Source organism: Pollicipes pollicipes, unplaced genomic scaffold, assembly GCF_011947565.3.
Source record: "Pollicipes pollicipes isolate AB1234 unplaced genomic scaffold, Ppol_2.1 Scaffold_3087;HRSCAF=3621_pilon_pilon_pilon, whole genome shotgun sequence".
NCBI classification, from domain to species: domain Eukaryota; kingdom Metazoa; phylum Arthropoda; class Thecostraca; order Pollicipedomorpha; family Pollicipedidae; genus Pollicipes; species Pollicipes pollicipes.
Window position 1 is genome coordinate 26164349 of NW_023596225.1, and position 21771 is coordinate 26186119.

General features: G+C 61.6%; 1 protein-coding gene and 1 long non-coding RNA gene across 2 annotated transcripts; both read right to left on the minus strand.

Moving 5' to 3' along the window:
• Window positions 1-5973: 5973 nt before the first annotated feature.
• LOC119090426 (protein CREBRF homolog) lies at window positions 5974-12057 on the minus strand. The gene is made up of 5 exons (XM_037213228.1): window positions 11929-12057; window positions 10342-10518; window positions 9739-9812; window positions 9108-9242; window positions 5974-7316 (listed from the first exon to the last, which is right to left on the minus strand). Exons 1-5 carry the CDS (start codon window positions 11946-11948, stop codon window positions 7198-7200), a joined length of 525 nt encoding a protein of 174 aa, XP_037069123.1. The 5' UTR covers window positions 11949-12057; the 3' UTR covers window positions 5974-7197.
• An 8-nt stretch (window positions 12058-12065) lies between these two features.
• On the minus strand, window positions 12066-13292 carry LOC119090427 (uncharacterized). Its single transcript, XR_005093226.1, has 3 exons — window positions 13191-13292; window positions 12509-12598; window positions 12066-12128 (listed from the first exon to the last, which is right to left on the minus strand). It is a non-coding gene; the product is annotated as an uncharacterized LOC119090427 (long non-coding RNA).
• Window positions 13293-21771: the final 8479 nt, after the last annotated feature.

Below are 21771 nucleotides of genomic sequence, written 5' to 3' on the forward strand. Positions count from 1 at the left end.
TATGGGACAGGCCTCACGTGCTCCAGTGGGTCGTATTACCTCGCGTGCTTCATTGGGTCGCCTTGCGTCGCGTGCTCCAGCGGGTCGCTTTGTCTCGCGTGCTCCAGTGGGTCGCCTTGTGTGGCGTGGTCCAGTGGGTCACCTTGCGTCGCGTGTTCCAGTGGGTTGCCTTGCGTCGGGTGCCCCAGTGGGTCACCTTGCCTCTCCTGCTCCAGTAGGCCGCCTTGCCTCGCGTGCTCCAATGGGCCACCTTGCCCCGCGTGCTCCAGTGGGCCGCCTTGCCTCGTGTGATCCAGTGGGTCGCCTTGCGTCGGGTGCTCCAGTGGGTCACTTTGCCTCGCTTGCTCCAGTGGGTCGCCTTGCCTCGCGTGCTCCAGTGGGTCACCTTGCCTCGCGTGCTCCAGTGGGTCGCCTTGCCTTGCCACCGCTTCACCTGCTCGGTGTCCGGTACACACTACACACATCTACCGAGTTGCATTGCAAATTTACTGCTGCAGTCAAACAAGGTTCTTTCTGCGTTATCCGGTGGTCAAAGGAGTGAAGTTGACCCTCCAGCATGCGACGTTGCCTCTTCTCGGTTCTTGAAAACGAAGAAATTAATCGACTTGCCGATGCCTCGAACCACGGCCGCAGTTGGCTCCCCCAGCACTGGAAAAAGGCTAATGGGAAAGGGTTGTAAGCACGGAGCATGGATGGGTGGCGGCGAGAGGGGATGCTACATCGGTAGAAAGAGTGGCGTTACTGGAGCCGCTCGCATGGGCTTACATGGCTGGGCGGTGGCGTGTCAGTCTCTGCTCCTTCTTCTCTGCTGTAGGGCCCGACGTCTTCCTGGTTTTCCGCTGCTCGTTGGCCAACTCCCGTTCCTCCCCGTCGCTGCTCGTTTGCCAGCTCTCTTTCTCCGCTTGCCTGCGTGGCCGCCTCGCCGCACGTCCGCCATCCGTGTCGGCCTCCGTGCTCATGTGCCACTGATTTCCTCGTCCCCCGACACGTCCTCACCACCGATGCGACCGCCGCTCCTCCCCGCGCTGGGCTCCCACGACTGCTCCCCCCTATCTCGGTCCTTTCCTTTGCCCGGCGGTTACCGACTGTCCTGACAACTGAGGGTGGGCTCTCCGCATTCGCCGCCTCAGACTATTTTGTTTTCCCCAATCAGGCCCGGTCGCCAGTTTTCTCGGTCAGACTCTGGTCTGGATTGGAGCAGCTGCGCTGGGGTGGTGTTTGCGGTGTGGAGTGACGCAGAATTTGAACATCCTGGTCCTGACCACAGGACGCGCCGACCATTCAAAGCTACATATACCTGCACTTGATGCAAAAAAGTGGAACCGCGTTGCAAACGTTTTGCTACTCCAATGGCGATGCATTTGTGGACGGTGTCTTGTATCGATCCGGAAGGGCATCGCCTACCCTTCCGACGGAACGTGGTTCTTGCGACGATGGTCCATTTTCTAGTGCGTACTGTCCTACCACGTGTATTTAGTCAGCTTAAGTATATCGCCGTCCCTTGCTGTTTTCTTGAGACAGGCTGTGCTGATATTTTGGCCGGTGATGGGGTGCGGCGGCGCTCATCTCCATCTCCGCGCTGATTCCCTGCTGCCGCTCTGAGAAGTGGCTGTTTGTGACTGGTCTGACTCCGCGTCTCGCCGCGCTGACTGTGTTGGTGCTGCCCGATGTGTGGCTGCTTCCGTGACTGGCCGCTACTCCGCGTCTCGTCGCGCTGACTCTGTTGCCGCTGCTCCGATGTGTGGCTGCCTCCGTGACTGACCGCTGACTGTTGGTGCTGCTCCGATGTGTGGCTGCCTCCGTGACTGACCGCTGACTCCGCGTCTCGTCACGCTGACTGTGGCTGCTGCTCCGATGTGTGGCTGCCTCTGTGCCTGGTCGCTGACTCCGCGCCTCGCCGCGCAGATCGCGGCCGAGATCGCCGCGCCGCTCTCCAAGGTGGACGAGATGGTGCTGCTGGGCGGCGAGAGCCAGCTGACCTCGGAGCTGACGCGTCTCGTCGGCCAGGTGCCGCCGGCCGTCAGCGCCCTCACCGGGGTCGACCTCTCGAAGGTGGGTGGCGAGCGGCCTGACCTGACGCAGTGACGAGGGCGCCAGCGTAGCGTCCTCACAAGGTGTACCGCTGACGGGCCCACTGTACGGCGCCTCGCCGGCGCAGGGGCCCAACTTCGAGCGGGCGAGTCACGCCGTGTTTGTGGCGACGGTCTGCCCGGTTGCCGGCCGGCCGTGCGCGGCCGGTCGTCCGGCGCCGGCCAGCGTGCTGACCGTCTGTCCTGCTTCCAGGTGCTGAGCCGCGTGCCGGGCGCCGAGGTCAAGGCGTAGGCGGCCGGACAGCTGGACAGCCGCCCGGCTGGGGTGGGCCGCGCCGCGGCCGCCGGCGCCGCCCAGCCGCACAGCCGCCCCTCCCCGACCCCCGCGGGGCCGCGCCGGCCAGGCGGGCCTCCGGCGCCGCGTCGGATGTGTGCGTGGCATCATGCGAGCTTGTCGGATGGGTGGAGACAATGCTGATGGTCCGTAAACGCTTCGGGCCTGCGCGCCGCTAAATGGTAGTCATTGGATCTATTTGCATGTGGGTCTGTTCTGCGCGCCCGCCAGGTGCCAAGGGTACGTTCGGGTGGCCTCTCGTTTAGCTTGTATAGTCAGCGTTGTCTGTACATCATTACCAGTATGTGCTGAGCCGAAAAGGGGTCACCGCGCATTTAACCGCTTTTGCCATGTAGAGGCGTCCAGAAATAGACTAGTAGTTGTAGCAGGGGTCACCTCATGGAGCTGGGAGATCGCAGAGCGTTTTGAAGGGAGCTGGGTCTCAGCCTTCATTCGAAACGCTTTGTACGATTTGGCGTTTGTCAGCGGAGTTCAGCTGGAGGTCTGGCGTTTTTTGGTGTGTACCACCTAACTGATGTTGGTAGGAGCAGCGGCGTCGCGTGCGCTCTCTGACATGCCCTCCGTGGTCGCGCGACCGCTCGCAAGTATCATCAGTGCCGCAACGAAGGCCAGTGTGTGTGTTTCAGCGGCCGTGGCCGCGTCGCTGCAGCCGCCCGCACGTGCCAGCGCCCCAGGCGTCTCGTCGCTGCCTTGCACCCACCGCGTTCGGAATGTTTTTACACCCCGATGTGGTGTCGCCGTCTTTGTGTGTGGGGTGGCGCTGTAGCCTAGGCCTCGGTGTGCGAGTGTACAACGGTTCGAGCCACGCGCGACTCAAACTCGGCCGGTGCGGAAGTAGCGACTGTGACGAGGCACGTTCTGGTATGTTCAGCGGCAGTACGTCTCCTGCCTTGAGAGTCTGGTGTCTGTGGATTTATCCTGTAATTTCCCCCGGTATCACATGTTTGTCCTCCGTGCTTTATGCTCTTTTTTCACGTGATCAGATATCACACCCGAATGCTTCGAAAATATTGCCTTTGCGGCAGGAGTGCATCTCACCACCAAGACACCTCATGGTCGTCGGGTCCAACTGGAAGGCGGATGTCACTTCTGCGCCTGTGTGGGCGATTCCAGCGTGAGCTATGCCCGTTCCTACTGCCAGGGTTTTGGCGTCTGGTGCGGATCTGCCCATGCGCGCTCAACATCGTGCATGATCCGCCTGATCACGTGACCTGACTGACTTGCCTCACAGCTTCTGTCCGAGAACGTCTACGTCCTTGGCAATGGTTGTCTTATACGTGCCGTCTCTCTTGGCGCTTCTGTACTCCACTGCGGGTGTACCTCACCGCGGGAGTATTTCGGGAGCGCCGGTGCGTTAGCCTCGCGCGTGCCTTTTCTTGTTTGGCACTTCTGCGCTCCGCTGCGGACTTATTTCGGGAGCACCAATGCGTTGGCGTCATCCGCGCCTCCGTATTGATATGAATCTGACTAGTACTGTCGCTGCGCCCTGTATTGAGTGGCTTACCTTCTGACCAACGACGCTATATCGCACCTCATCTCGCAGGGCCGTGCTATATGCGCGTCCACGCGCCCGTGTTTTGTTTTTTATCTCGAGACGTGAGTTCAAGTTTCCGTTCCCAGCCATCCGTGTCCAGCCTGTCAGTGAATCCCATTATGACGTATTGGCACCCCACTCGTCGCGTTCTCTACGCGGTCCGTGCGCAGCGTAGGGGCGGGCGGGGGTGGCCGGGCCGCCTCGCTGTGGCGCCCTCTCGAGCCTCGTCTTGCCCGCCCTGGGTGTGTGACGATGCGGCTTCCCCCGCAATACGTTTTATTTGTATGTGTGTTCAACCCCGCCGCTTGTCACCATTATGTTCAATCCCGCGTACTGGCCGCGAATACACGTTGGCTCAGCTCGGCGGCCTACCTTCCGGAAGGGGACGGCGGTGAACATCGGAGCTAGGTGAACGGACGGTTGGGCGCATTAGTTAGCGATTTATGGTCACCCACCAGGTCTGCAGCGGACCTATGCCAGCTGGCAAGCCTTACACGACAGGCGACGATTCTAGTCCGCTTGACAACCATCTTACATTTGGCTGCTCGCGGGCGAAGGACATCAGAGTCCGTCTTCATTTGGCTCGATGCCGGCATGCGGCGTTGAATGCACGATGAGTCTGTTTCCTGGCGGTAGAGACTGCTCTGAGTGCACAGACGTTTGGTTACTGGGGGATGGCCCGCTGCTAAAAGAGGAACGTCAACAGCCGGCGGCGGGGACATTGGTCTCGCTCCTACAGCGTTACTCGCTCTTATCATCTAGATAAGATCGACTCTGCGCTAGGTGAGGTCGGCTCCACCGCTGCCACCCCGGCAACCGATGGTGACCCGCGGTCACCAGCCGCAGTCACCAGCCGCGCTCGCCAGCCGCGGTCACCAGCCGAGGTCACCAGACGCAGGCACTAGCTGCGGTCACATGCCGCGGTCGCTAGCCGGGCATGGGAGGGACAGCCTCTGCTGAGGCCACGACCGGGGACCGCCACCGCCCCTGCCATGACCGCCCGTGGAAACAGGGGGTGCCGCGTTCAAGCTGGCCACCGACGAACTCGCCGTCTGAGGTTGGATTCCCCTACGGCACCCGTCCTGCCAGGGCGAGGCAGGCGGTGCCACACAGCCTCAGCTGCTGTTCGAGTGCGCTGCACAGCACTCGACACCATGCTCTGGAGCTCAAGCGTGCCAACGACGCTCGGACGGAAGGTGGGCGGCTTGCGACACGAACGGCCTGTGCGGGTCGTGCCTGCCCCATCCTTCCCCGCGGCCCACGGGCGGTCGTTTCACGACAGGTCGCCGGACTCAACCATGTTCGTTGCATGCTTCCGATGAGGTCGTGCCGCGCAATAGCAGGGTGGTGAGGTGAGCGGACCGCGCCCTAAAACCCCAAATCATCATCACGAGGTGAGCGGACTGTAACGCCGCGTACCAGCCATGCGTCGTACAGGTGAGGATTGTGAAATCGCATGATTCATGATGATAACTTTTCCTTCCGACGATTTTACTGTCGCGTTACCACCATGATCAAGCACACGCACAGATATCGGCCGTCCAGCAGCTGATGTGCGTCCGATCAGAACAGGGCGGTCTGGTTCGTTTCTCATCGTCATCACGCTCCTAACGTGTTGAAAGTCCGTAGTTTCTTTTGTGTTTAATGCAGAGGATAAAACCACCACAACGGCGCGGCACCGCCACCGCTTCCAACACCTCTCCCGCCAACAAAATAGCCACACAGTGATAGGCGGCGAGGGAGAACCGCCGCCGGCTACGTACGGGACGCGGCGTCCGCCCCGGCAGCGGTCACAACAGCCGCGCCAGCGCGCTGCCGGCGCCGCCGCCGCCCACAGCCTCGCGCTAGACGCGGACAAGACAAGGCAAACGAGCACAGCTACAGACACCGAACAGCGCCGCTGGCCGACCGGCCCGGCCGGCCGCAGAGCGCCACACCGCGACAAAAAGCGCGCGCCCACATGACTCGCGAGCCCGCGCGGCCGGTCAGTCTCCCCCGGGTCGCGGCGCTCACGTAAAACTAGCCATGCTGAACTGCCGGCGCCGCCGGCACAAGCTCGCCGGTGCCGCGACGATTCCGTTTCGCGAGCGACCGCCTTCGAGACGGCGCCCCGCTCACCACCCGGACAGCCTGTGATATCGGCAGTGCATGCGACGACGCGATCTAAGCAGCACAGTGGCCTTATGCTAAACAACCGCACCGGTCGCCGAGACGCGACACACCCACAAGTCCTGTGGCCAACACCTCCGCGTCGCCTCGACGGCTAGGCCGACAGCAGCCACACGCGCGAAACGATGGGATACGATTGCACAGAGTACGCGGGGCGGCGACGACCCGTCACAAGGTCAGGATGTCCGTGCGTTGGCTTCAATAACAACAGTATCCACTGAAATATGGCTCAGAAACGTGCCGGAAAATGCAGGCGTGTGCAAGCTAACTACCACCCGATATTGGATGACCTTTAAGAAAGAAGTACTGTAAAGTAACATGCTTATTCTACCTTAAAAACTAACAGCCCCAGTGGCTATAACAAACAACGTGGCGAATGGGAGCGGCCTAGACAAGCCCGATAGTTCGCCGCCTATGCAACACAGAGCGGGACACGAGGCCTCGAGTGACTAGGTTACAGCACACACTCCACGGCGGACGCCTGCCGCCGCCGTTTGATTCCACCGCAGCCCTCACAAAGGGCTCGCACAAAAATATATACCAACTACGCACCAGCACGTCACCTCCGCACGCGCGTCTACGGTTCAGTTTGAGCAGCTCTAACTACAGACCAGCACAACCACAATGCGTGCGCCCGGCACTCAGTACCCGTGACATTCGCTCCGCCCCGCGAGCCCTTCGATCTCCGCAGCGCGACTGCAGCGCCTCTGATGGTGACCTCCGCCTCTGCCTCCAATCGCGGCCCGGTGTCGTCATCGTCTCGTACACATTGGTCAACGATCCCTGAGTCACGCCCACAACCCGCAGGCATCCTCCAATCAGCGAGGACCCCCTACGACCGCTGACCAATTAGTGCCGAGCCGCCGCAACCGCATTCCAATGAGCGTCGAGCCGCCGAGACAGTGGGCCAATCAGCGTTGAGTAAACGCAACAGGTCACTAATCACCGCCCAGTCACCGCGACAACTAACCGACCGTCCGCAGTAGACCAGAGCAAGACGAGGTTCAACTGCAGTCGCGCAGACGCCAGGACTCGTCCGCCGGGCCCACGCACGCTCCTCGGTGCTCTCGGCGCCGGCCAGGTGCTGCCCCGCCCGGCGGCGGGGCGCTCTAGCCCAGCTCGCCGGTCTCCGTGTGGGTGAGGGCCGGGTCGGAGCCGCTCGAGCCCGTCCTGTAGCGTTCCAGCGTGCGCTGCACATACTCGGGCAGATGTCCCGCGACGCGGTGCTCTGCGGGCGGACAGGCGGCACACCGTTAGGCCAAATTGTCACGTCACAGCCAGACGGCGCACTGTCAGGTCAAATCGTCAGGTCACAGCCAGACGGCGTAGGTCAAATCGTCAGGCCACAGCTAGACGGCGCACTGTCAGTTCAAATCGTCAGCCCACAGCCAGACGGCGCACTGTCAGTTCAAATCGTCAGGCCACAGTCAGACGGCGCACTGGAAGGTACGATCGTCAGCCCACAGCCAGACGGCGCACTGGCAGGTCAAATCGTCAGGTCACAGCCAGACGGCGCACTGGAAGGTACATCGTCAGGCCACAGCCAGACGGCGCACTGGAAGGTCAAATCGTTAGGTCACAGCCAGACGGCGCACTGTCAGTTCAAATCGTCAGGCCACAGCCAGACGGCGCACTGGAAGGTCAAATCGTCAGGTCACAGCCAGACGGCGCACTGTCAGTTCAAATCGTCAGGTCACAGCCAGACGGCGCACTGTCAGGTCAAATCGTCAGGTCACAGCCAGACGGCGCACTGGCAGGCTACGCACACGACTGCGCCGTGAATCCACACCGGGATTGCCGCGTTGCGGACCACACACCGCACATGGTGAGGATTCTGACAGACCGCGTTAGGCTCACGCGCCTACGGAGTATTAACGGCTTTCACAATAAGTTGTCTCTGAGGCACAGGACATTGCCAGTGAAATTTAACGTGAATTTTGATGACCCCAAAGATGACTCAAATCAAGTGATGATGATTCAAGTCAAAACATAAATTTTGCTCCAGCCAACCCAATTCTCACCCATTTTCCAACAAACGAATTAACACTATTGACGACTAAATGGTTATAGACACGGTTGCCATTGTGAAAATGACAACGAAGACCGCGTACGAAAGGAATGCGTCAAATTCACAAGCAAATGGCACATTCTGATTGGCTGAGCCCACAGACGGACGTGACGAGTTACCGCACGGACGGGACACGCGTCCTGCACGCCTGGATCGCGCGTGGTGAGTGGGGGAATGAAGAACCTAACCCCCTTGATCCGTTTGTTTGGTCTACAGAACATGTGTCCAGTGACGGGACAAAGCGCTTAGTTTCAGGACCTGCTGGATGTTGGGTTCCACAGAGAGGTGAGACATACTGGTTCACCTACGAACTAGATGCAAGAGTGGAGACCGACATGATTTCATGGGCACGCTATTGTGACATGACTTGGGACGTGGTTCACGCGGGACATGACTTCACAGACCAACGAGGCGTGTTTAGGTTAAAGGCTGGTTGAAAACAGGCTGACTTAGACGGTCAGAACACGTTAAGCGCAAAGGTCGACAAGATCCATCAGTACGTCGAGTCAACACACGGAGTCTTGATTTGGCGGACAGATCGGACACATTGATTTCACTTCGACGGAAATTGTGGCTGAGTTCACGGACAATCGAGACAACTTAATTCAAAAACGGACAGGACACTCATGAAAGAAAGGGTAGACAGCGTCCGCTGCATGACAGAAGGAACGGTACCAGCTGAGCTTACAAAGGAAAGGTGTATGTTGCGTACATAGGGACACTGGAAATGTTTATTTCGAGGCAGATGGGATGGGATGTCAGATCACAAAAGGACCGGACATCTTCAGCCCGGTAGAGACGGCCCAATACAGACGAGACATGTTGGCGCTTCAGTTCAGTCCGCGGACGAACGGGGCCTACTGCACAAAGAACGCCCACAACTTGATGCGGCGAGTGGACAGCTCCCAGACTGGCGGCACACGGCGAGCCCGCCGCCGCCGCGCCACTCACTGTGCGTCTGCTTGATGACACGCTCCGCCAGCTGGCTGATCTCCTCCCGGGTGGGGCAGGGCCCGCCGTCGGCCGGCGCCACCAGGCGCGCCTTCAGCGCCAGCGAGAGCTCGCGCAGCGCCGTCGTCAGGCGCCCTGCGGCAGAGGTGGGCCGGGCGGGCGTCATGTCGGGCCGACGCCGGAGCGCTCCGGGGCATACTGGACCGGGGTACGCGGTAACACGTCCCGCCTATCCTCCTCCGGCTGGAGCTGGTGATACCGGAGCAGCAGCCCTCGCTTCACAATCATCGCGGAACGGTCTCCCTTCAGTGTCGTGAAGCGCACACGGCCATCAGGCGACTAACATTTGACCAACTGCCTGGCGAATCAACGGTTTGCCATGCCCCAGAGTTTTAATACCCTCATCCACCGTAAAATATTACGCAGCTAAATTAGCGTGTCCCGACTACTTGTGTCCACAAACTAGTGTGCACCGACTACCACTTCCAGGCGACCAGACTATAGACCACAAAAAATCCTTCGCCAGAGAAGAACCAGCGTGCACGACACCGCTGCCATGTCCGGCAACACTGGTAAAACGGACCGGGCAGCGGCCTGCCTGCCTCGCCGCAGCGACCGGCGGTCCACTCACTGTGCTCCTCGCCCAGTCCAGACAGCTGGATCTTGTTCGCCTCGTGCTGCGCCTTCTTCTTCAGACGGCACGCTCTGCCGGAGGCCGCAGGGTCAGCATGGCCCATACGACCGTGGCAGGGGAGAGGGAGGGAAGGGGACACTCGGCGCAATGACGGCGGGGCGGGCGCGCGACAGCACGGCCCGGGGGGACTGGGTAGGACGGAGGGGCCACCGAAGACGAGCACACGGGCCGGGGGGGCACGGACCAGCACGGTACAGCTGACAGTCACGCGGCCGTCACGCCACACCTGGAGCTTGACGACGATGTGAGGCGTCTGTCGGCCGGTGAGCACTCAGTCCGGCAACGAGCCGCGATACATGTGTAACTCCCCCGAGGCCTGAGCTTCACTCCTCCGCTCCGAACTGCACGGCTCCGCTGGTTACTCAGCAGCCATGCCTATCTCAATATCCGACACCTGATAACGAGACCACTCCACAGTCCCGCCACGTCACTCCACAGCGCTGCGGCCGAGGACAATGGACTCACCGGCCGCAAGTCAGCCGTCCCACCGCTGCACGACCGCCACACGCGGCCGGCCGGGTCACCGCCGGCCCAACCCACCTGGAGGCCAGCTTGTTCTTCTCCTTGCGCGACTTGGGCCGCACGTTGAAGGGCAGCTCGGAGACGGGCGTCATGTCGTTGATCAGGCGGTTCAGCTTGTCCAGGTCGCGCTGGATGTTGAGCAGCTTCCTGGGACTGGGCGTCAGGTCGTTGCCGTCGCCGCGCCGCGCCTTACCGCTGCGAACGGCACAGCCAGTCAGCCTCTGCAGTGCGGCGGGCGCCGGCTGGCGCGGTCCCACACACTGTCAGCCCCGGGCCGACCCGCGCGGCCCGCCGCCGCTCCGGCTCCGCACGCGCGGCCGCTCCAGGACGGCCAGCCACTGTCGTTCTGTTGGCGGTGTGCGCTTGAGGGCGCGGAGGATATTGGGTTTCCCATGACGGGGGCCTCAACGTGCATTCTTGGTGGTACGCAGATACGCGGTACAACCGAAACAAACACACAATGGGCCTGTTTACAGCAGACACACGGTGACCACCACCTGACTATGAGGGCCCAAGTCCTCGGCCATATGGCGCCCACAGACTGCCTGTTGTGTCCGCGCAGCAGTTCTGGCTACGGCCGGGTGGGGCCGAAGCAGCCCCGGCCGGGCCGACTGCCTGGTCTCGCCAATAGCCAGGTGGTTGGTCGCTCCTGGCCGACACGGCGGCGCGAATCGCCGTGTGCGCGTCGTAACACGTAGTCGCGTACTGGAGCACTTCATGCAACCTTACTCGGCACCGCCAAAAATAACCCGGCTGCAATATTGATGCGGCCTAACATAGCGTCGGTGAAGGTGTATCCCTCGCTATAAATAGCCGCCCAGGGACTGGCGTCGCCAGAAATAGCCGCGTGACGCTCGGAAGCTTTGAAAGTCACCGGGGGACGGCAGCCGACGGCGCCAGGTCCGGCCCGAGGATCGGCCCGGGGCCGTCCGGCCGTGGGACATCTCGCCACTGACCGGCACGCTGCTCCACGGTCTGGGCGCGCTCCGCACGTGGACGGCGACTCCCGTCCTAGCGCGTCGTCGCCAGCGAGAGGGTGGCGCGTGAGCGACCGCGGCCACATGTGTGCCTGTGCATTCCCTGCCCCTTACGGTAACCACCCGGATCACGGCAGTCTGATCTGAACCGGCGCGGAGTTCAAGGTGCTGCCTAACTTTAGCTGGGCTAATTACATTGCAGCATTAAGCGGCCGTGGGATCAGGTCAGCTTACACTGGAGGACTGCTCAGCCATAGTCGGCATCATTTTACAACACGTGGAAGTCGTGATATCCTTGTTAGTGTCGGCGTGGTAGGCAGAGCATGCCGGGGAAAACCGAAAGACGACTTACGGTCAGTATCAAACCCACACAAGGTCCGGCTACAAGGTTAGCCCTCTACCCCCCCGCCGGCGGCCCGCCAGATCCGAATCTCCAAACCCACACAAGGTCCGGCTACAGGGTCAGCCCTCCACCCCCGCCGGCGGCCCGCCAGACCCGAGTCTCAAACCCACACAAGGTCCGGCTACAAGGTCAGCCCTCTACCTCCACCGGTGGCCTGCCAGCCCGCTGGTGTCCCATCCGCCCGGTCAGGTCGGCTCGTGCGACGCCAGGTCACGCCCCGCCCACCTGTGCTTGATGCCGTCCATCTTGATGCTGGACGAGAAGACGGGATCGACTGCCTGGCTGATGTGGTGCGGGTCGTTCAGGTCCTCGGTCAGCTGAATCCGCTGGCCCTTTGGCCCCTTGGCCTGCACGTTGTACTGGCCAGAAGTAGCGCTCCTTTCGGCTGAGTGATGAGCTCAGCGCCTCATCGCCCAGCGCCGAGCCTGCCGCACGCGCGTTCCCGTCACGCGCGTCACACACGCGTACACATTTAGACATACATAGCGAAGCACTCGCCTGCCAGCTGGGTCAGGGTCGCGCCAGCAGAGGCCGCCGAGCAGATCGCAAACGTGACAGTCAGCGGCGCTTCGACAGCACACAGCGCTTAACATGAAGGGACAGATAGGCAGCGCTGCATAACTACGAACAGCCCCAGCTCAGCAGGCCGGCTCCAAGCGAGACCCGGCACAGCGACGGGCGAGAGCAGCGTGGCGCTGACGACACGCGGCACCTGTGCCCCTGCTTGGGCGCCAGCCGGTGGCGGGTGACGGCGGTCGAGAGCGAGGGCAGGAGGGCAGCCCGTCGGCGGGAGACGAGCGCTCACCTGCGTCACTGTCGCTGTCCGAGTAGTGCTCGTAGGGTGAGTCGGCGCCCTCGTCCACGAACGAGTCGTGCGAGCCGGGGCTGAGCACACCTGACGGGGGGCGCGGAACACACGGTCAGAGGCCGGGCCTGGGCCACCGCCCGCGCCGCCCGCGGCACACGCCCCGGACACGCCCAGAGACACGCCCGCCGACAGGGTCGACCAGCACGCTGACACTCAGACGCTCACGCGACACGCAACAGAACACAGCGCACGCCACCGCGGCTCTGTGACAATCGGCATTCAGACCCAGGATGCTGAACAGGACGGTGCCTGACCGTCGTCGCGCGAGCTGTGCATGTCGTGAGTTATACTCGAACTGAGCAGTATTACTAAACAAACAGGCCCCGGTGTACCCAGTCGTTGGCACAGCCCAAGGCCAACCGGCCGGTGTTCGAGAGACAGCAGGCCGTGCAGCCAGCCATGTCCTCTCGGGGAGGGGTGGGGGTGGGGGGGGGGGTACTCGTGACATCGGCTGAAGGCAGGGGGGCGACTCAGCCCACTTCTACAGGTGTTCGGCCGGCGACACACCGCACGACAGCAGAGGCGCATCCGCGGGCCGGGGGCCCGGACGACGCGGTGGCGAGCGCCGCCGACCGCGCCCGACGGCGGCGCCGGGGCCCCAGGCCGCCGCCGCTCTCACCTGTGGAGACGGACGAGCTGGAACCGCGCAGCTCGTCCATGCGGCCGACGCCGGCGAGCGGCATGAGGCGCGACACGCGCTGCTCCAGCTGGCTGTCACAAGGCACCGAGCTGCTGAGCCGGGCCGGCCGGGCTGCCGGCGGCCGGCGCCCGCGTGCGGGGCCGAGCCGCCCAGCGGCTGCGCCAGCAGCGCCTGCAGCGTCAAGCCGGCCGCCGGAGGTGGGCGCCGGCCGGCGCGGCTCGGTGCGCCGCGCCGCCGCGAAGCTCGGCAGCATCGGGTCGTGCTGGCCCACCAGCCCCGGCCGTGACGCCTGCGGCGCGAACGACGCCGGGATCGACGACGAGAACGACGGCCACTCGCTCTTCATCGGCGCGTCGAACAGCTCCGTCTTGACGAGCGGCGGAGGTGGTAGCGGCCGCTCGCCGAACCCGCCGCTGCCGCCGCCGCCGCTGCCGAAGTCCAGTGACAGCTCGTTGAGGTCGTCGCCAGCGTTCAGCTCGGTGAGCGTGGGCTCGCGCAGCGCCGGCCCCGAGATCAGGTCCGCCACGTCCACGTCCTCGAAGATGTCGTCGATCTGGATCTCGGCCAGGTTGCGCGCCAGCTCGGGCTCGTGCAAGGCGCCGTGCCAGGCAGCCCCCGGGCTGGGGCTGGAGCCGTACTCAGCCAGCGGCGGGTACGAGGCTCCGCCGGCCGACGTGGCCAGCTCGGGCTCGGTGCGGCCGGCACGCATCTCGGTGAACTCGGGTCGCGAGAACGGCCACTGCTGGCGGCCGGGGATCGGCACGCCGGCCGTGTACGTCTGCGCGTCCTCGTCGGCGCCCAGCGACGCCTCCATCAGCTGGTCCATGTCCATGCACCAGGCGCCGGTGGACGGCGGACTCAGCCCTACGCCCAGCGCTCGATGAATCTGCCGGAGGCGGTGCGCGCCGTTAGTCACCCACACGGCACCGCACTGCCGCACCGTCACAGCCCGAGCGGTTGGCAACCGGCCGCTCAGCTGGCTCCGCAGGACAAGGGCACGACCGAACAAAGAGCAGCACCGCCAAACAAAGAGGTCACGCCCGCGGGGAGAGAGCGGGGGGGGGGGGCAACGGCGGTCGCACTCCCGCGCCGCCGTCGGCCACGCACCAGCCACCGTCCGGTGCCACGTAACAGCCGCGGCCGAGCAGACAGCGCAGCCTCCAGCTCTGCCCGCCCAGAGTGCATCGAGTGCGCTTACGCGCCGTCAACCACCACAAATACACGCACGTCAGACCGATCCCGGGCCAACTGCGGCTAGCAAGCGGAAAGACGCCAGTCCGCGGCTTGCGCAAGCTGTTACGTAAAAGCCGTTTGGTGGCTGTCGGGACGACCCCGTCGCTGTGACGCACCGCCGCGGCGGAGCCCCGGCAAAGGTCAGCCCAGTTCGGCACAGTGCCAGAGCACGTCACGAGCAACAGAGCGGCTCACGACCAACAAGCTCATGACCAAAACAAACCGTGAAGCTCGAACCTCGTGCATCAGTGTAACCCAATGTCCCCATCGAAGTAGATCCCTGGCCTTTTAGTTTGTTCTCACCTCAGGTTGCACATTGCCAGTGTAGCAGGGTTGATGTCAAGGTCGCCCACTACACCGCCCGACAAAGCTCCAAGGTCATCGGCAGAGCCAAGTGCGTGCGCGCGAACGCACTAGCCGTTCCCCGCCCCGCACACCACGCGGACGGACGGCAGCCGCCCGTACACAAAAGCCGCCAGCGGCCCGTGCTGGTCGTCCGGAGCCCAAAGCCACTGTCGCCGTCCCGCCACTTCCAGTGACGAGGCCCGGGGTAAACACTCGGCACGCCCCCCTCGTGCCGCGCGGCCGCCGCTACTACCGCCACTATCAAAAACAAATTACGTAAGGCGCGCGCGCCGGCCGGGCCGGGGTCAACGGACGGCGGAGCGGGGTGGGCGGCGCGGCGCCGCATTCTGCGGCGGCCGGCGACCTTGAGAGCCAGTCACGTGCCGGCCGGCCAGCGTCACGTGAGCGGCTGATGGCGGGGCCGCCATGGCCGCCGCCGCGCCGCCGCCGCGCGCGCGGCTGCACGCGGGCTGACCGTGTGGAGCGCGCGTCGGCCGTCATGCGGTCAGCGTGACGACGCGGCCGGACCCGGCGACCCCTGCGGCGCGCGGCTCGGAAAGGCGGGGTGGCGCCAACGTCCCGGCCAATGGGAGCCGCGCAGGCGACGCGGCGGGACCCAGCCGCCTCCAAGTCGAGCCTAACATGCACCGCGTGTTGTCAGAATGCACGCTCTACGCTCTCACAGAAGAGGCGGGCCATGCTCTTGCCTAGCCCTGCTCCTACGATTACAGTTGCCAGGCCCGACTCGAAACGCAATGATCAGCTCAGCTGCGTTGTGGCGGGAGGAGAGCGATACGCCGAAGAAACGGAATGTAGACGATGAGATGAAGAGCTTCTAGCACTCGAGATGAGACGACACCTTGAGCTAATCCACACGCATGAAACCAACGCGACGCGTGCAGAAGGGGGCTCAACGGACTTAACGCATCTCACAATCCTTCACGGACACAGGACTAAAAGGTACTGATAACATAGGTATGGTACCGGTACTGATCATAAAAAGGTAAATAGGTACATGACTAACGTCCCAAAAATGCTTCCCGAACCCCTGTTGTATTTTGCATGCGCTGACGACTGACATTTAAAAGCAGTTATTCGGAGCGCTGATGTCATCACCACATTCAACAGCACGTAACTTTATGCTGCACGGTCGGGGGAGAAGCTCAATTTTTAGAGTGGTTCCTCTACCTACCCATCTCCCATGGACAGGCGACCACCAGGGCCGTCCCCACGCACTGCGGCACAGAGCCGCACAATGACAGCCACGCCGCAAGCCCAGCATCGAGAAGCAGACGAAGCTGCGAAATGTATTCGGCTTCTGGACTTCATCAGACTCAGTAAACACTGACGCGCCTTTCTGAACGATTAACACACGTAAACACATCCACACCACACCATGTCTAATCTTTTACACTGACGAGGGCTACATGCCGAATGTGGTTTCTGACCGTTGAGAATGAGTAGGCATTAAAGCCGGCCCAATGACCTGAAATGTTGCTTAGGATGGCACACATATAGAACTGTTTATTCCAAATCCAACGGGGAAGAAATAAATTATTCGCAACTGGGAGCTCAAACATATGAATCATACGATTAACGCCAACTGAACTTCAAGACACTGACGCTTAAAAAACCTCCCAATCCAAAAATTTCAGGCTACCTTGACGTCAAGAAGGGCTAAAGCTGAAGCATAAAGCAAGCAAAAGCTGCCAATCATGGCCGCTGCAAATCATCGCAGCTAATATGTATAATAATGTTTATGACCCTATCCCTGACCATCTTAAGCACACACTCGCCTGCCCAGCAGAAAGTCGCAACGACCTTCGGTATGCCACCTCAGAGCCTGCACAGTGGATTATCTAAAACCACTTGTACCCGCGACGATATCACGCCATACTTCGCCGAAAACAGACCAGTAACTCAAAAGCTATGCTGGGGCCGGCGCAGTACCGGCGTGAAATTGTCGTTGCAAAAACACACATGTCTCCTCTGCAGGAACACAACCACCACGTCCCCCCCCCCCCCCCCCTCCAGCATAGCGTATCCCCCGCCCTATCACGTGGGTTTTCAAAGGCATGCTGGACTTCGGACTCCTCAGCTCAACATAAACACACGCCTTGCCACGCGATACCGGCCACGTTGCAGCCGGCACGGAAGGCCTAGTTACGACGGTTTTCGTCCGTTGCAACCGGCTAAATATACCGAACTGTTACATGACCACTTACGATACATGTGACACTCGTGCTATTTTCGTGAGCCGATTGTCAGCTCGACCACGACATTGCACATTGAATAATGAACGACGTACGTGTATTATTTAGTGAGAGCAATGGATCACTGAATATTGGATGCATGAAGCAGTGCGCTTTAATACTGGTAACGGAAGGCGCTTCATAAAATACACCAATGAAATAAAAAGTCAGCATAGGTTTTCGATAAGAACAGGTTTTCGTCTCTAAGTCCCATAAGCGAGTCCAATGAGCCCAAGCCACGCACAGCAGAGATCACAAACACTGCGGAGAACGTCCCACTGAATAAAACGGCCGCACCAGGCGGCCCGGCCGGCGGCAGCGGTGACCCGCGAGGGCGTGACCGTGGGCATGGGTGGGCCGTGCTCCGCGCGCCTCCCCGCCGCCCGGGAGACCAGGCTGTCGGCGGCGTCCCCACTCACCAGCGAGCCGGTCTGCGGCAGCGAGTCGGTCACCTCTGGCGACGGGCGGCCGCCGAATCGGCCGTCGCCGCCGCCGCCGCGCCGCTCCAGGCCGGGGCCCTCCAGGGCAATCGGGAGCCGCTGCCGCTCCCACGGTCGGCTCGTCTCCACGTCAGCGGCCGCCGCCGCCGCGCTCACAGCACACCTGGCCGGCCAGGGGCAGCCGTCAGCCGGGCACGCCGCTCGCCGCCAACACCGACGGCCCATGTATCCACACACACACACACACACAGAGAGAGACACACACAGAGCGACCGGACGCCACCGCGCGACTGAGCGACACGCCGCACAGCTGGGGGCGCTCTCACGCCGGGTCGCGTTGGGTTCAAACGGCTTCGGAATCAAGCGGGTACACTGCGTACCATCGGCACGGCGCATGGGGGCCGTCGGGACGCATCATCCGCCACCGCACCGACACACCGAGCAATGTCGCGGGATGTTAACTCTGCAGCCACCACCAAACAACTGACCGGCGCCTGTCAAACAGGCCCTTATATACCGAACGATACTGTGCCGCCCGACATCACCCTGCATTCAATTAGAATGTACTCGAAGGATGTGACTATTAATGCTCACGGGTGTTCTCGAACAACATGAGTACGACCCACTTGTACGGATGACCTCAGGTCTCTTGACCCAAGATGACCCAAGGTCACTTATGTGAAGGTCATCAGATAGTCATGAATTGCCATATGACGTCATCAGGTTATTGAGATGTGACGCTATCACTTGACCTATGTCAGCGGAGTATGACGTCATCAGGTCATTAAGTCGGCATATGGGTGCCACTTCTCGGAAACATGACGTCATCAAGCCATAAGAGTGCGCCCTACTGCCATCCCATCTCTGACGTCGCTAAGCTATTACAGCGGGGTGACTGCTTATGACGGGGAGCTGGTCAAGTAGGACTGATACCCCACCCCCCCCTCCCCTCCTCCCCTGCCAGGTTGGAGCCTCAGGTTAATCCATCCGCGCCAGTGGTGGATCTGTTTTTTTATGTTTTTTTCCTTAAAAATCTGCGCTGTTCGTCGGTCTTTCTTCCCGAGTCTCAGAACCCCCTCACCGAGCATTGGGTAGCTGGCTTCAGCCCGCCTATATATGCACAGGTGCATGTGTGGGCTTCCTGGGCGTTCTTTGGGCTGCATACATTGATGTTGCATTCCGTATACGTGGGTACGGTGTCCCACACCTGCATCCGCTAGAATCCCAGCACGGATACCGACGCAACCCTGCATGCAGTCCGCCACCCCAGCCCGTCTCAGCACCGTTACGTCCGGCTCGGCCTACGCGCGGGCGCGCCACAACCAAACAAAACAAAGATGACCTTGAGGCAGGGCCCGGCTTCGCAGGCCCCGGGTTGGGCAAGAGCCAGCGCTATCAGAGCCGAAATCGCCGGGCGCGCCGGATTCTGACCCGAACCGGAGCAGGAAGCGCTGCGCACCGGCGTTCGCCGAAAACCTGTCGACCCCTGCCCGGCGCACGTGATTGTGAAAGCCGGCGCCGACTCCCCGGCGCCGAGATCTGCTACCCGTCCGGCCAGGACGCCAGGACGCGAGGGGGGAAGGGGAGGGGGCGGAGAGACGACCGGGCAGAGCGTGGGGCCGTGTACACCTCGGCCGTGTCACCGTTGTCCCGCGCCCGATTGCACCACGTTGCGCGCGCGTCAGAGTCCGAAACCGGCGGTCTCGGGGCGGCCGGGCGCCGCGCCGGCATCGATTCGGCCTTGGCAGGAGCAGGGGCGGCGGCAGGCGCCGTTCGGCGGCGGCGGCCGACCGCGGTGGCGCCGCCCCTGGCACGGCGCCAGCCAGCCACGGGACCATGGGTCCACGCGGCGGACGCGCGGCGCCGCCATCGACGCGTGACGTCACCCGGCAGGCTCCGCCCACAACAGCCCGGGGCGAGTGACCTTGACGAAGCCGGTGGCGGTTGAGTTCAGGTGCACCGGACGGCGCTGCGGTGGGAAAGAGTAGTCGCTAGTGCCTGCCTGCCCACTGTACATTCTCCAACGCCAGTGGAGACGCTCGTTCTCTTGAGATCGCTCTCTCGACATCGATCGAGATCCCAATCGAAGATCACTCCCTCACTCTCGTTCTTTCATTTCGCATCCCCCTACCTCAAGCATAACAAACCTCAGACCAGGTTGTGAAAGAGATTCTCACACCCGCGGCAATCTGTCCAACATGGCTTCACCAATGCCGTGAGATATGCCAAACTTCATGGACTTCGCACCGCAAGATTGCACAACCACGCCACATTTTAAGCCGGAAAACGCTCCGCCCGAACGAATGCGGCATAGGGGGCTAAATCACACCCCCATCGCATCAACATCCGCAGCGATTGGTTGACTGTGACGTTGAGGGAGCTCTGTACATGACCATCAGTGCAGCTTGCCGCTCTTTAGGGTGCATTTCTTCCCCAACACGTCTTTCACCTCTCCCCTTCCTCCCGACAAGGCTAAGAGTCCCCCTCCCCCTTACTTGCCACAAGGCTAAGTCCAATCTCGAAAATCTAAAAGCTCCACAAATCGAAAAAACATGTGGGGAAAATTTGTCCATTAGCGTCGAACCGATTTTACGAGGTTTCGCCCAAAATCGGTGTTTCGCAGCGTTAATTCGTGCACAGGCAATAGCCCAGCCGCCACATAAGGGCAGCAGTGTCCCACATCCTTTTCCAAAGCCGTTTATTGACCTGAGCCAGGCCAGGAAACCGGTTTTGCTAACTCTTAGCAGCGTGCTGCATGGGCATAGAAATTGTAAGGGGCCGGGACGCGTCCAGCATTTGGGGAAAAGTACCACCATTGGACTATGACTGTTCACGAAAACAAGCTGACCAAAACACGCTGCTTCCCTGCGATGGTCGAGATTCCAGGCTACGGACCTGTGTCATCCCATTTGCAGGGGTCCGAACAATCCCAAAGACGGTGACAGAACACATTGTGCAACCTTGTATTTGGTAGCACATTCATATTTGACGCTCATTCTTTCAGTACAACGTTCGTAGGTATCATACCAAGAGGCCCGAGCCCCTCAAAGGCATGGAAAGTTCCACTACGACCATGAAGGTCTGGGGTTACACCATACATTACGCCCGATACGCCAGGGTGATGCCACGCGGCCTGACCTCCCCCCTGGGTCACTTGCAGGGCTGGAAAACCCGGTAGGGCATATATGGCGGAGACCACAACCATACCTAAGCAGCAACCATGATGTTACCCATTTTGCGTTGATTACCAAATATAAACGCGAGATTTGTCCTTTCGTCCCCATACGAGAGGTCGCACACTCATGACCCCTGATCGTCGATTCCCATCCACCCTGTGCGTGGGGCACCTATCGGAACTGTCAGCAGCCATCAGGCACCCATCGGAACTGTCAGTAGCCAACTCCTCGGAAGACCACACTTCAGCAAGGACGTACTAATGGCAATGGCCAGTGGTCTTGTGGACGATTAGCCGCGCCATATCTGGACAAGCACTCCGGAAGGGAGGCGGAGCCAAGTTCACGGTATTTAGTCCCATTGGTGTCAGGATTTCGCACGGAGGGAGGTGCATGGGCGCATATGCCCACCGGCGCACAGGCGGGCTCTTTCGGCAAAGGAACCCACTTCACTGCTCTAGCAGCCCATTTTGTTTTATTCGGATGACATTTTTGGGCTTTGAATTCAATGTTGATGCTAAGAGCGTCCCGTTTTCATCTTTCTAAAAGCCCTTACGGGAATGTCCACCAGCCACGAAGTAGCGGGCACTCGGCTCCAGGGACACTGTCACCTTCAGGGGGTGGGAGGAGACACGATCTCAAAAGCAGCGCCCTGGCCACGCTACTGTCCATCACAACGCCTACAATGGCCACTCCCTCGGAAGTCATGTAACGTGAATCTGGTAACCCACGCACTGATTTCGGTCGGGCCGACATCACACGCCTCGCGGGGCAGCTACTGCGCTACACCTTCCAGCGCCACGCGCACTGCGAGACCATCGACCAGACCTTATGGCCGTCATGTGCCCGCTATGAGCACGTGCGCGCGGCGGTATCGTCGGCGGGCGGAGTTACACGCCGCCGGCCGGCGCAGCGGCCGCAAATAGGCCGCGCCGGTCGATACGGTCGTCACGCGGGCGTCACGTGACGGGTCAGGCGGCGGCCGCGCCGGCTGCGGAGCCGCGCTGGGAGTGCAGACGAGCAGCCGGGGCGGTCAACCCCCCCCCCCCCCCCTCCGCCCCCCCCCCGTCCCCTGAGAGCGGCCGGGCCGGCTCCCGTTCCTAGCGCGCGGCCGGGC